Source organism: Phaenicophaeus curvirostris, chromosome 7 (assembly GCF_032191515.1).
Source record: "Phaenicophaeus curvirostris isolate KB17595 chromosome 7, BPBGC_Pcur_1.0, whole genome shotgun sequence".
In the NCBI taxonomy this organism is placed as follows: Eukaryota; Metazoa; Chordata; class Aves; order Cuculiformes; family Cuculidae; genus Phaenicophaeus; species Phaenicophaeus curvirostris.
Genome location: NC_091398.1, coordinates 13710394 through 13723558, shown reverse-complemented (window position 1 = coordinate 13723558; position 13165 = coordinate 13710394). Strand labels below are relative to the sequence as shown.

Genomic DNA, 13165 nt, shown 5'->3' with positions numbered 1-13165 from the left:
TTCCAGAACGTCTTAAAGTCTGTAATTGCAAGGTATGTCTGATCTCAGCTGAAGGGCGGGGGAACAATATACACCCAACAACATTTTTGTAACCAAAAATCCCCCAGACAAATCAAATGTGCAGACATTTCAAGTAAACTTGTCTTCCCAAACGCTTTTAAGTGTTCTCGTCAATCTTTCAGGAATATCTTCAATTACCTTTTATATCGTCTCAATAGATATTTTATGTGTTACATCATCTCAGTCTCTCTCTTTAACTCAGCCTATCTCACCATGCATCCTAGATACATTCTTTCTTGAAAACCGCTTACAGAGCTCAGCTTGCACACCTTGTTTAGCTTATGTCCACTGCTTTGTTAAAGCATTTCTTAGAATGACAGCCTGCAAAAAAAGAGTGTGCAAACAGTCTTTGAAATTCAGGTCAGGCTGAAAAATCCTGAAGAGTAGTTTTTGGTTACTTGTAATTTAACATCTTTGAGCATACAGAGGAATCAGATTCATAACGAAGCCCTTTTAAAGAGTCTGGTCCTGATAGCTCTTCAATTTTTTTTCTTTTCTATGGAACACTTAGCAAACAAATTAAAATGACTGTATTTGAAACAGCCAGAAAAGTATGGAGGAATGCTGTGCTGTCAGATATACCATCCTTCTGTTAAAAGAAAACAACCCACAACTCCTTTATTCAAACTCTAAGGCATTTTTGAAAAAGAGCAGTAACACTGCTGTGTTGCCAAGCCTGATCTGGTTTCCTCCACTTTGCTTCTAGGTTTTCCATGCAACTCCTGTCCCTGATCTGGCATCCAGTACTCAATACAATATGAAATAAAGGTTCTTTTGTTTAGCTTAGAACTGGCATACGCTTATATTTATTTTGTAACCACCTGATAATAGCAATTAAAAAAAAAATCTTGCACAGATATGCACAGAAGAGCATGCACACAGAAAGCAGAGACTTAGCCATAGCCTTTCATGGGGAAAACACTTCAAAATAGATGGTTATTGTTTTATAATGGACAATCCCAGTATATCATGGACCCAATGACCTCAGATACCAGAAAGACATCTGTGACCACCTCAGAGAATCCATTTGGCTTTTCAGGACTCAGAAGAGCTTCGGAAAGCAGCTCTTCCCATCTATTTCCAAGACTGCTCGTGGTGGCCCCCCTGGATCTACTGTAGCTGCCCAGAATCCAGACCCAATCTCTAGTTATTTAAGAAAGAAGTCACCACGCTAAGAATCCACAAGGATATGACACACAAGTCCAGTGACTGACATTACAGTACCTGCTTGTAGAAACGTCCTCAAAGGGATAAAGGATTTCTCCATTGTTGCAAATCTCACAGATGAAACCCTTTTGACTACAAAGGCTGCAGCTGTACACATGAGAGGTGGCAAACTTGATCACCTTCCCCAAGAACGGAGCCAGCTTTCCTTCAATAACCTGAAACAAGGAGAAGACAATATTGAATGAACCCCAAAAACTGACCAGAACTCCCTGGAGGACTGAGACAATATCTATTAATAGAGAAATGCAGCTAAGTGCTGCTAGTTAAAACAACAGGAAAGTTACTTTTCAACAATTACAGCTCCACAAAATTGCAAGTGATAGTAAACAATGAACTGGCAATGATCCAGAAGTAAAAATAAAATTACTATCTCTCTGTAAGTCTCTATATGGCAATAACACATAAAATTAGTAGTCATTTTAAGTACAACAATGCATTTACATATTAAGGAACCAAAAAGCAGAGAGGAGAAGATTTTAAGGTGTCCATATTATTATCTAACTGACAGCTACAGACACTGCTTTATACTTATGATTTTAATTTCTTGTTAATTTTTATGCAAAAATCACAATTGGTCTTTGTTCTTTTTCCTCCAAAGCACAAGCTTTTTGCATCCTTTTTTGTGAATGGAACCCTGGCTTTCTTCTTATAGTAAGGTTGCGTTTCCTACTTAAAACCATTAAAATACAATATTCCCCTCATTGCCAAAATGAATAAATTCTCAGATGAACTTTTGAATAGGAACTGTGTTTTTTCCCTTCGGTGTCCAGCTCTCAAATCAAGAAGTCCCTCGCTGCCAGACAATCCTGCTAGACCATTAGAAGAGATTAGCACTCCCTGTGTTGGTGTGAAAAAAACGGTTGTGCAGTGTAGATTAAACTGCTAGCCACAACACTCATCTAAACTTGTGACTCGGTGACAATGTCTCAATAAGGGGTGCTATTCAGGCAAAGTACTTTCCATTCAGATCAAACTTGTAGAGACTTTAAGGAATTCTGCTGGTGTAGAGAATAATGAAGACGGAATAAGGCCCTAAGTGTATATTCTCTCCTGGGTTTCCTGTGGTCTGAATGGCAGCCTGGCAGATTAGTGATAGAAATGTGTCCCAGGATTTGATAGTGACCTCCTTTAAAAAGGAAAAAGAATGCAATAATTGCTGATTGGAAGTTTGCACAGGGCTGTGCCCTGAAATCTAATAGTGGGGAAATTTACACTTAAATGGGTGCCAGATTCAGTACAGGCACCCCTTTCCTGGTAGGGTAACACGCCACTTGTAGTTTGGGTTGAGTGTAAACAAATCTAGAGAAAGCAAAGGTCAAGGCAGAGAAGAACAACAGAGATCTTGGAAGCATTCCTCCTCTACGTGAAGCAGAAAGGAAATAAATTTGTGTTCTAGGGCAACTTCCTGCCCTCTAGCCAAGACAGCCACTAATAAAGCGTGCGAGTGGAAAAGGAGGTGCAGAGGTAGCGTTGAGGCTGACGGCGTTGAATGGCACGGGCTAAGATGTGCCCTCTCTTTGCTTTCAGCTCTCCCCTGCTAACAACATCTGCAACAACAGGAAGCGGCAATGTTATTGCTAGTTTTGCAGATAGGCCATCTGCTCATGTTAGAGGAAAAATGACGTTCCTATTGCATCCTGGTATAGGAAGATCCCCTTCAGCCAGAATATAAACAATGCTGAGAAGCTGCTGCATGAAATATGAAAAAAAAGCCACAGTTCAAGGTGCTGATATTACCAACCTTCTAACAGATGGTCAAAAGTTAGTTTAGCTCCCCTAGGCTGGGTTTTGTTTTCCATTTCAAAGGAAGACATTTTTTCCTTGCAGACTCTAGAGTTACAGAGGGTCTGTAAGCCAAACACGTTGGGAGCATGGGAAAGACACCAAAGCTAATTGTACTCAATAAACAGAAGGAAAGAAACAGTGAAGCCACACAGCTAGTGACATGGCTACAACCACCTTCCTAAAAGCCATTTAACACTATTAGATGAAAAAAACATACAAAGACAATAAATGAACACAACACATACATATTTTCCAAAGCATTGCAGCAACCACCTCTGACAGGCCACAAGAACTCAGCTTAAAATGCCAGGTTGAAGACGGAGCTGCAAACAACTCTCTAGGTCTGTATGAATGTCATTATCAGCAAGGACTTAAAAGTTTAATTTCTGAATTAAAATAACGTTTCATATAGTGTAATAAAGAAAACTAACATAATCTTTTACCTTCTTAAGCACCAGGGGTGAATTTATGTCTGTACAAGGCACAGAAGGTTTCCTGTGCTGAAGAGCTGGCATCCTAAGCAAGAAAGATTCAGAGTGGGCAGCTCACCCCAGGGGCTGGAGTTATTTGTCCCTGTTTACTTATTTCTTTGTATGGATCATTGTAGCACTGTAGTGGGGTGGCTTCTAACTCTGGCCACCGCAGACACACAATGAAGATGATATCTTCAAAGAGCCATGCATACCAATTTTGCATTATGGATTACAGGCCATTTTACTGTATTATAGGAGGAAGACAAGATGAAACATCAAGCTGGTGTTACTGCTGTTTTTAGCATCTGTAAATTTTGTGTCATTCTGTTTCATCAGAAACCTCAGGGCTGTGCACAGGACGTGACTTTTCCTTGCAGTCTTCTCTCATTCATTTTTGTAGCTAATAAAAGTAAAATCTTCATCTCCAAGCAAAATGTATGATTTCTATTACACTTGCCGTCCCCAAGAGGAGTTTCACGGTAACACTTTGCTGGTGAGTGTTTTATGGCTTAGCAAAAGAAGCGCAGGACATGTAATCAAAGGTGTCAAAACTTCTCCCGTGACTAAGCTCTCTTGTGAGAGCGGGATCTTAGGGCCCAGCAGCTTAGACATCCCTGAACCACAGTGGCAGAGACCCAGAATGATCTCCCAGGTGATGCTGGAATCTGATCACGAGTTTCAAGGAAACACAAGTGATTCAAGAATAGAGGAGTGTTAAACAAATGTAGTGCATTATACAGATACCAGGGAAATCATGGTGGGGGAAGTCCTCCTCAAGAGGACTTCTTGGCAGAGCCAGTAACATGCGTGTCATTCTTAGCAGCTGTATCCATGACTAAAGCCTTCAGTGACAGAGACTCCACAGCGCCCATGCTGTCTAACACAGCACATTTCTGTTCTTACTGTTGGAGTCACTCGTAAGCTTTGACCCAAACCTTTCCTAAGGACATGACAGTTTACAAAATAAGCTAACAAAATAAGTTTACAAAATAGAGAAGCTGTGAAATCTGTCCATCCCATTTCACAAGAAATGTGGAAATTTAGCACAAAACCAAGCTAAGAGTATGCCAAAGGAACAGAAACAAAAAAAACCAACCCCAAAACGCCACCATTGACTTAGCCCTGCAACATAATAGGGCCACAACATGCACCTGGAAAGGCTTAAAGAAAGAGCATCCAGCTTAAAGCGGATTAAAGTTTTGCTAAGTGCAGGTCCTCTTCTACCAACGGCACACATAAACAAGGTCTGCTTTCTAATCTAAATTCTTTATAGTGCAGGAAAATTGTTTCATTGTCCAAAATTAAGGGTGAAAGGTGATTGATGACAGCATTGTGGTCATCAGCTGATGGAGGGTGGAATGCGGCTTTCCCTTCCTAGACTGGTTAAGGAACTCATCCCAAAAGGTCATGGGGCCGGGCTCTTACTTGCTCTTACCTGGAGTGCACTGAGGTACCCTGCTTGGTGACAACAGGAGGGGAATAGTTCTGTTTGGAAGCCCAAAGCAAGTTGTGTCTCTTAATAGGACCAGAGTACACATCAGAATCGCTATCCAGCTCCCCAGATCAGGAAAAACAATTCTCTAAGCTACTACAGGACAGCGAGGCTTCATGCCGCAGTTCCCAACTGCGTCTAGCATTAGGAACTGTATAAAAATACACACCTGCATGTACGCACATAAAATACAGGCCCTGCCCTCAAAGCACTTACAATCTAAACCAACAGAGCAAACAGTGCTTTTTACGCTAACTGCCACATATCAAACTGTTTTTGAGGAGCCTCCTGTACCAACTCCCTGCCCACGCCACAGCGAGCATCCCTCTGGGCAGAGCACGGCTGCAGAACCGGGAGCTGCCGAGGGAGGGAGAGGGGCAGACAGAAGATGCAGGAGGAGCAGCAACCCTCCCTGCTGCCCAGCCTCCTACACCCTCCTCGGGAAAGCTGAGGTGCTACTGTCAAGGCAGAGACTAGTCTGCAGCACCGGGAGAAACTAAAGGGGTACACAGCATCTGAACACACACCAAAGGAGTATCGGACAATTATTTTAGATGATTTCTAGAACAGGGTTTTTTCATACAAGTCAAAGTTATGAGTAAAGGTAAATGAAACTTTCTTCTCTGTATATTATTGTGCGACTGTTCAGTTGTGCAGCAGCATAAATCCAAAGAAATAATTCTGCTCTGTATGAGTTAGGTTGGGGTGAAACATGGAGACCGCCAAACGCTAGCAGACAAACCGCTGCTGGCAACAGCCGTGAGAGCCTTGGGTGGCAGGAAGACACGATGCACACGTACCCACTGGATTATGTTTTTCCTGATTCAGCAGGAAGACGAAGAAGATGAAAGGCAGCAGTGGCTATTGTACAAGTTGAAATCCCTTTGGATACATCACATTAACATGATCACGAGGGCAATCTGCGATCAGTCAAACCTGTCAGGAGGGCTGTTGGCCCCTAGAGGTTTCCTAAGCCTTCTATCCAAATGACTGGAAGCTGCTCATACACTCTATCAAGGTGACGTTTTTAGAAACAAGTGGGCAGCCAGCTGTCTCTAGAGAATAAGGACTGGAAAGGCCATAGAACACAACATCCTCCCCAGGCACAGAAATCCTCTGCAGTGACCCAATATGCACTGTTGCCCACAGACAACTTCCAGGAACAGCACATGTAGCTCAATATTTGCTCACTATGCCCTTTCTTCATGACAGATATCTGAGCCTGTGGCACTGCCCTGAATTGGCAGAGAGGCAGTCCCTTCACCTCTGACAAATGCTACACTACAGCTCTGTCCTGACTCCATCCCTCATCTGAGCTCTCCAAGCCAAGCACAACGCTGGTACAAGTCAGCCTCTGAAGGCCCCCACTCCCCAGCCCTAGCCTTGCCCCTAAACCTCCTCCTCCCATGCAGTACAGGAGAGGGGGTCCAAAACACCAGCCCATTACACACAGCAAAGAGAAGTCAAGTCACAACAAAGACTCCTTGTATGCAAACACACCAGCACGAGGGAGGGTTGCACAAACTGGTCCTGTGGGAGAGCAATGGAGTGAGTATCATGCTTCAATATATATGTTTTCATATTAAAAAATGAACTAGAAAAGTGGCAGAACTTCTCACTTCCGTTGAAAGTTCCAACTCAGGCAGATGGTAACCTAAACTCCTGGCTTGTGATAAATCCCTCTTTGGAAAACACAATAAGATGAAAAATGCACAGAAAAAAAACCTAATATGAAATGAGTTAAGAGATTGTTCGTGTCACTTACAGTTTTCACATTAAAAAAGCATCCTCTGTCTGTGTGTCACCAAAAATATAAGTGTGGAGTTTCCCTCCAAACTCAGTTTGTCATTTCCGAGGAGGTAATATTACAGAGGCTTTAGGGGGAACTAGAGTGATAGGACAAGAGGAAATGGCCTGAAGTTGCCCCAGGAGAGGTTTAGATTGCATATTAGAAAATAATTCCTTACTGAAGGAGTGCTGAAGCATTGGAACAGGCTGCTCAGGGAAGTGCTGGAGTCTCCTTCCCTGGAGGTGTTCAAAAATCAGGCAGCCATGGTATTTCTGGACATGGATTAGTAGGCATTGGGCTGATGATTATCTCGCTGATCTTAGAGGTCTTTTCCAACTTTAATTATTCTATGATTCTAAAAGGGGCATGCATGGAAGGAGAAGGAAAAATGAGTCAGCTGTAATCCACTATTGCTTCAAGTAACGCCTCCATAGCCTTCCACCCACCCATTAGACCAGGCCCACAGAAATACCCATCTTTTGCATCATAGTCACACAAATTAACACTGAAATCTATCAGATGTGATAAACTTTCACAGGAGAGAAAAAACAGTACAGTTTTCAGACAATTCTCAGGACAATGAGTGTTTGTTTTGATTTTGAGGGCAGGACTCCTGTCAGCAGTGCTAGCCAAGAAGTAAAACCTCTGTCCCTGCAGGAGTCTGTTGCAAATTTGAGTGAAGGTCATCAAATCTCCTACCCTGCCTGTGCATTTTTACCAGCTTCTAAAAGTGCGGTAGGTGTTTACACAGCATGAAGATAATAAATAGCTTTGAACACCTACATGAGGATTGTCAAGACAGGCAGTAAAGGGGATATAGCTTACTAAGCTTTCAGATACACTGTTCTACTAATGTGAGGAACTGCCAAGGTTAAGAAGTCCAGTTTCTGAAAAGCGTCATGGTATGTTAACTGTTAGACCAAATTTGCTAGTCCGAGTAATTTCCAACATTTGGTAATGAAAGTTAATTTTTTGTTTCTTATATTAAGATCCAAGATATTGGAGAATCCACGGATGCAGGAAATTTTAACAGAAGCTATCCATAATCTAAGAGAAGGAAATCTACCCACATCTGTATATCCTGCCAGTCTGACATAAGGGACAGCATGTAACAGCATGTCTAGGAACACCTTCACTTCACTGTGGCCAAGCAATCAGGGAAAAAATAGTGAGAAGGGAGGTAGAAACATCCCCAGCTCTCCTGAACTCTCAGACCTGGCCCTGTAATTTCCTCATGTGCGGGACACAGGCTATTATTTCCGTAGAGGAGTATCTGTTCCTACTGCTCTGCTTAAGAGCCCCGCCACCAGGGTTTAGTATTCCAGGTAAAGTGGTGAAAATACTGTAAAACTCAGGTGCTGTATCACTGCCACTGTGAGACAAGCTAAACATGCCAAATGGCTTTGTGACCCCACCCTTCCAAATCAGCTTGTTAATCATTATCGTCATAGAGGTGATAAAGCTGTTTTATAAGCCAACACTGAAGCAGTAACATTAACCACTTTTGTAGGGACTGATGTATTTCTCTGCAGATAACATTTATTAGAAGGCACTTTTCTTTAAAGACACAGGTTTGCCTCGTAACCTTCTGGAGCATGAGCAGTCTGTTCCACTTCTTCTTCCAGTCTGGTTTACATGTCAGACACGAGTAATGCCTGGAGGGGATGGGTTAAGTGATACGAAATCCCTAAAACACCTTGAACTACAGGTTCACATCTCAACTGGATTGTCCCGGCCTCTCCTCCCGACAGAACAAAATTTATGATTATTTCTCAAGGCCAGACACACACTCTACCTGAGAGACAGACAGAATTTGCCAGGAGGCAGTGACGCAATGCAGCAAAGACATGAAAAGTCTAAGAGGCAGTGAGAAAATAGAAGAGGTGGTAGACATGAAGCTCATTCACCATCCCCAATTACATACATTGATGGGCTAGAATGTCCTTTAATTATCGGGATTAGTGTCACAAGCATGCCTGGCAGAAGGAAGCTATCAGAAGGAGCAGTGAATAATTGTGCACAGCTTTTCACCATCTTCTAAAATCAAGGTTCCTGCCTCTTCCTGATTGTTTTCTTTTCTCATCTTCAGAAACGGCTAGTCTGAATCACACCTTTTGCTAACAAGCTCAGAGGTAAGCTCCAGCTTTGCCTAGACTCCAGAGTACCACAAAGAATGTGCTTCCTGGACTGAATGGAAGAGCAAAAGAGCTCCTTCTGAACAGACTAGCTTCGATTCATGACTGCGCTCACTACCCTTCAAATTCCACCAGTGAAAGCTTTGTTGAGGACTAAACACCCAGCAATCCTTCACCTGCAGGACAGATGAGAAATACGCTTTTGAAAGAACTCCCAATGATATAAGAAAACAGGGCTAGAAAAAACACCTCCAGAAACCTCCAGTTTATTCCTCATCCTGCGGCACAGCGAATCGACAGATGACTGTCTGACTTGCTTAAAAACTTCTCACCACAGAAATCCCACACCTCTCCAGCACTCCAAATGGCTGGCAAGCTTTTCCTGGTGCCTGCCTCAGGCCTCCTTAGCTGCACTTGACTGTCTGTTGCACACACTACCTTCTATCCTTACATTGCACAACCTGTTTCAGAAATCATTTTCTGACACACTCTCTTCTCTGTCACAGGTGATCTGTGTCACAAGCTGGGAAGAGCAAGAGCAGATCCAGGTGCAGGAAAGCTACAATGGTTGCCTTATCTATTGCCTAACTGCAGAACAAGCAGGTACTTTCTGCATTCATTAAACACGGAGATTGGGCATTGAAGCACAAAGGGTAAAATGGAATCCCTGCCCTGCGACAGATTTCAGCAGGGTCAGAACCTCAGTGATGAAACCATGGAGGCAAGGATGCTACAAAACGTTTAGCTAAGGATGATGCAAGGGGCAGAGAAAAGAAAGAGAAAAGAAAGAGAAAACATATTCTCTGGCTGGGAAGTTCCAAGTAATTTATATCTAGGGAACAGACAATGCTTGTGGACTGCTAACTTCCTTGAGGACTTTTTCCCTTCCGTTCAACAGATTCTTAACACCACAATTCTTGTTACAATTTCAATGCACAATAATCTTTAGTTCAGAGGAAAGGGAAATGGAAGAAGGAAGGATGATCATGAGGTAAAAGCTCCAAGGAGACACATATCAGATCTCAGCTCTCCCCCAGCTTTGGTGCAATAGACTTGTCTGGTCAGCTTTCCTTGCTCCATTTTGGCTCCCAGTCATCTCTTTCAGATTGCCTTGTTTATTTAAATTGCATGTGACTTAAGGGAAGAATGATTTCTTAATATTTGTGCGCACACACACCAGAGTCAGTCGCCATACCTTGCTGTAAAACAAATAACACCCCCCCTAGCAGCAGCTTCAGGAGAGCCCCATCTTTTGTTGCTAAAGGCCACAATCCCAGCTCCCAACAGTAAGGGGGAAACCACCTAATCCTCTCTCTCCTTTTCCCTCTACAGCTTTGGCAGGTCCCTGGCTGTCTCCATGGGCTGTTCAGCCTGTGGTATGGGTGGCAGGAGGGTAGACAGGAGGAGATGGGGCAGGGACCCCATCCACTGCTGACACCAGCACACAGTGCTGGCTCTGGCACACGACACCATTTAGCCATCACTGGCTTTGACATAGACAAAACAATATCGCGTAGACACACATTGTGCCGTGCTAACTCATCACCCACACAGAGCAGAGAACATCCCGAAAGGAAACCTGGTGATAAACACTGTGAAGAACAAACAAAAAAAAAAAACAAACCACAAAAACAGCCACCAAATAAATCAAACCAAAGCAGAAATAAGTGAGAATTTGAATAAACAGAAATCCCAACCTCCCTTTGACTTCTTTGCACCAGGCAGCCCGCACTGACAGCAGAGCCATTTGCTGTTGTGGTCCTGCCAAACTACACTACTAAACATGCTGCACTTTAATTTGGTATTAAAGTGATATTCCACAAATTTGCTACTATAGGCACTGGCAAGAGGAGTTAAAACAAAATGAGGTCAAGAGCAAATGCTGCTGTATCTGTGACAAGCACATATAGGCAGGGGGCAAGGTGAAGACAAGAGGTTTGCATTGGCTGGGGGAGAGGAATAAACTGGTGACAGCCCAAGTGAATTTATAGCAGGAGGCAGAGAGGATGGCAAGATCCCTCCAAGCCCTCCCCCACTCCTCTCATGGAACGGAAGAAAAGCCTGAAATTCCTCAGGTCTCTGGGTGCAAGCTGGCACAAGTGGGAAGGAGATGGAATTGTCTCAGCATAAGCAAAACATCTGGAATTCACTTGTGCCCATTCCCCAGGCAGTCCTGCAACAAGACCCCAGCCCCACAGCTTCTGCCTTCACACTCAGTGTGTTTCAATCCTCTTTCCTCCTTTCTCTTTCCCCCACGGTTTCCAGGCAGCTACATGGCAATTTTGTCACACCCCAAGTTCTCCTAATCCTATTGCAGGGATGAATTATAGGTTGTTTTAAGAAACAGGTATTCAAGCAAAGGTTAAAGGCTGTTTTAATCAAACAAGGTTGAAAGAGTACCAGGAATTTGGCTGGTAGAGAACAGAAAGCACTTTCCTTAGCTTAAAAACATACGTTACTCTAAACACACACACACAAGCAAATATGTCTTCAGTCACAGAATATATATGTGCGCTTTTTTGCCCCCCTTCTCTGCCTTCTATTTTTAAGATTAAGCAGGCAATTGCATGCAGAGATATTAACTGACTCTACATGCCCACTGAGTAAGACGTTATTTCATGAGTGATATCACAAAATTAGAAACTTCCCTGCCTTGTGCAGGACTGGATCAGGGAATTTTAAGGTGGAGTCCTCTGAAGGATTTTAGAACAATAAAGCAACATACCAAGAAAATGGCTAGGGTTACTCTGAAAAAAACCTCTGCGAGCACAAAGTATATTAAAAAAAAACGCAACGTTTTTCTTCTCTCAGGTACCCCTTAGACACTATTTTATTTCCTTGGGAAATCTGGTTTCTTGGGATGTTATTGCTTGAGATATGCCCAGCTGCCTCTCCAAAAGACATTTTATGTGAAGTACAGCAATGATGTTAGAGCCCACACTGCTAACCCCAACCACCAGTACTGGGGCTTTCATTCTGTGTAGCAAAAAAAGAACATAGTTAGCGCAAAGCACTAGAAAAGGGATAGTTTATATTGCTACTGCCACTTCTATGGGCTGAGAAAAATAAAATATTTCTAAAGATTTCAACTTGGGAACTCCTGAGAGCCACTGGCACCTCTGCTGGGATGTTCTAAACAGAGTTTAATTCTAAAAAGCCACACTTAGCCCAAGCAGCATAGATTACACATTCACATGCAAAGTACCACATGTATTTAATAAACCCTGTTGAAAACTCTGGTTTCAAGCAGCACAAAAACCAATTCTGCTATTAAAAATCTCTATTAGCAATCTTGCTGTATTTCCACTCTTTGCCTCCAAGACTTTAACACACCTAACTCAGGTAAACTTGTCTTCCTGGCTGCCACTTGCCAAAATGCTCCTGGTCAGCTCTTCCTCCATGAGCCTGGCTGGCTCTGCCATACTCTCCGCCTGACCACAAGCCATTGTGAATAATAGCAACTCCCTTCCCCAGCAGAGCTGCAGTAAAAAAGAAACACCAGTAAGATCATTGCCATTACCAGTAATTGTAAGCAGAGCTGTCAGCACTTTGGGGAATTATACACACACCTGGAATATCAGCTAACCTGCAGTTTCCTGTTCTACTGAAAGGCAGCTCAGTGCTAGCAAACTCCAGGGAGTGAAAGAAATCAGTGATAAAAGAGCCACAGCCACTGGAAAGTATATGAGCTATTTAATTGCTGTTTTGCTATCAGACCTGTTAATATTTATGGAAATGTATGTTGTGTTTTCCCATCGTAGGACTATTTTCATATTGTTCTGCTAATAGAGTTACCGCAGTCATAGGTTGTAAAGGAAGGACATCACGGCAGCTATTAACTTTATGTCATTATGATCCAAGATGCATGTTTACTTAGTTGAAGCACAGAAATGTAACTGCCTCAAAATCTTAATGTATTTCAGTTGCACAACATATTTTAAATAGGTCAGCTAGACAACCCCTCCAAAGGGCTGTTTTCCCTCTTTTGAACTTAATTGCCATTAGGATGTCTATTTTAATCATATACGCACTAAAGTGGAACCCATTTTACCTTAATCCCATTAGAAATTACTTGTCCTGTGTGTCAGAGGAAGCCTGCAGCAGAGCTGGGAAAAATAGTCCGTATCTCATGTGCCTCAGGATAAGAACCGGACCACTGTACTAATTAACAGTGTGTATGCTTCTCACCTCCCCATACAACCAT

General features: G+C 42.8%; 1 protein-coding gene across 3 annotated transcripts in view; it reads right to left on the bottom strand.

Annotated features, from left to right (window-relative positions):
- Window positions 1-13165, bottom strand: part of PLEKHM3 (pleckstrin homology domain containing M3) — a 91507-nt gene that overhangs the window by 18137 nt on the left and 60205 nt on the right. For all 3 annotated transcript variants that reach the window (XM_069860838.1, XM_069860841.1, XM_069860840.1), the window contains one exon: window positions 1285-1442. In XM_069860838.1, the coding sequence (XP_069716939.1) occupies window positions 1285-1442 (158 nt within the window). The remainder of the gene's footprint in view (window positions 1-1284; window positions 1443-13165) is intronic.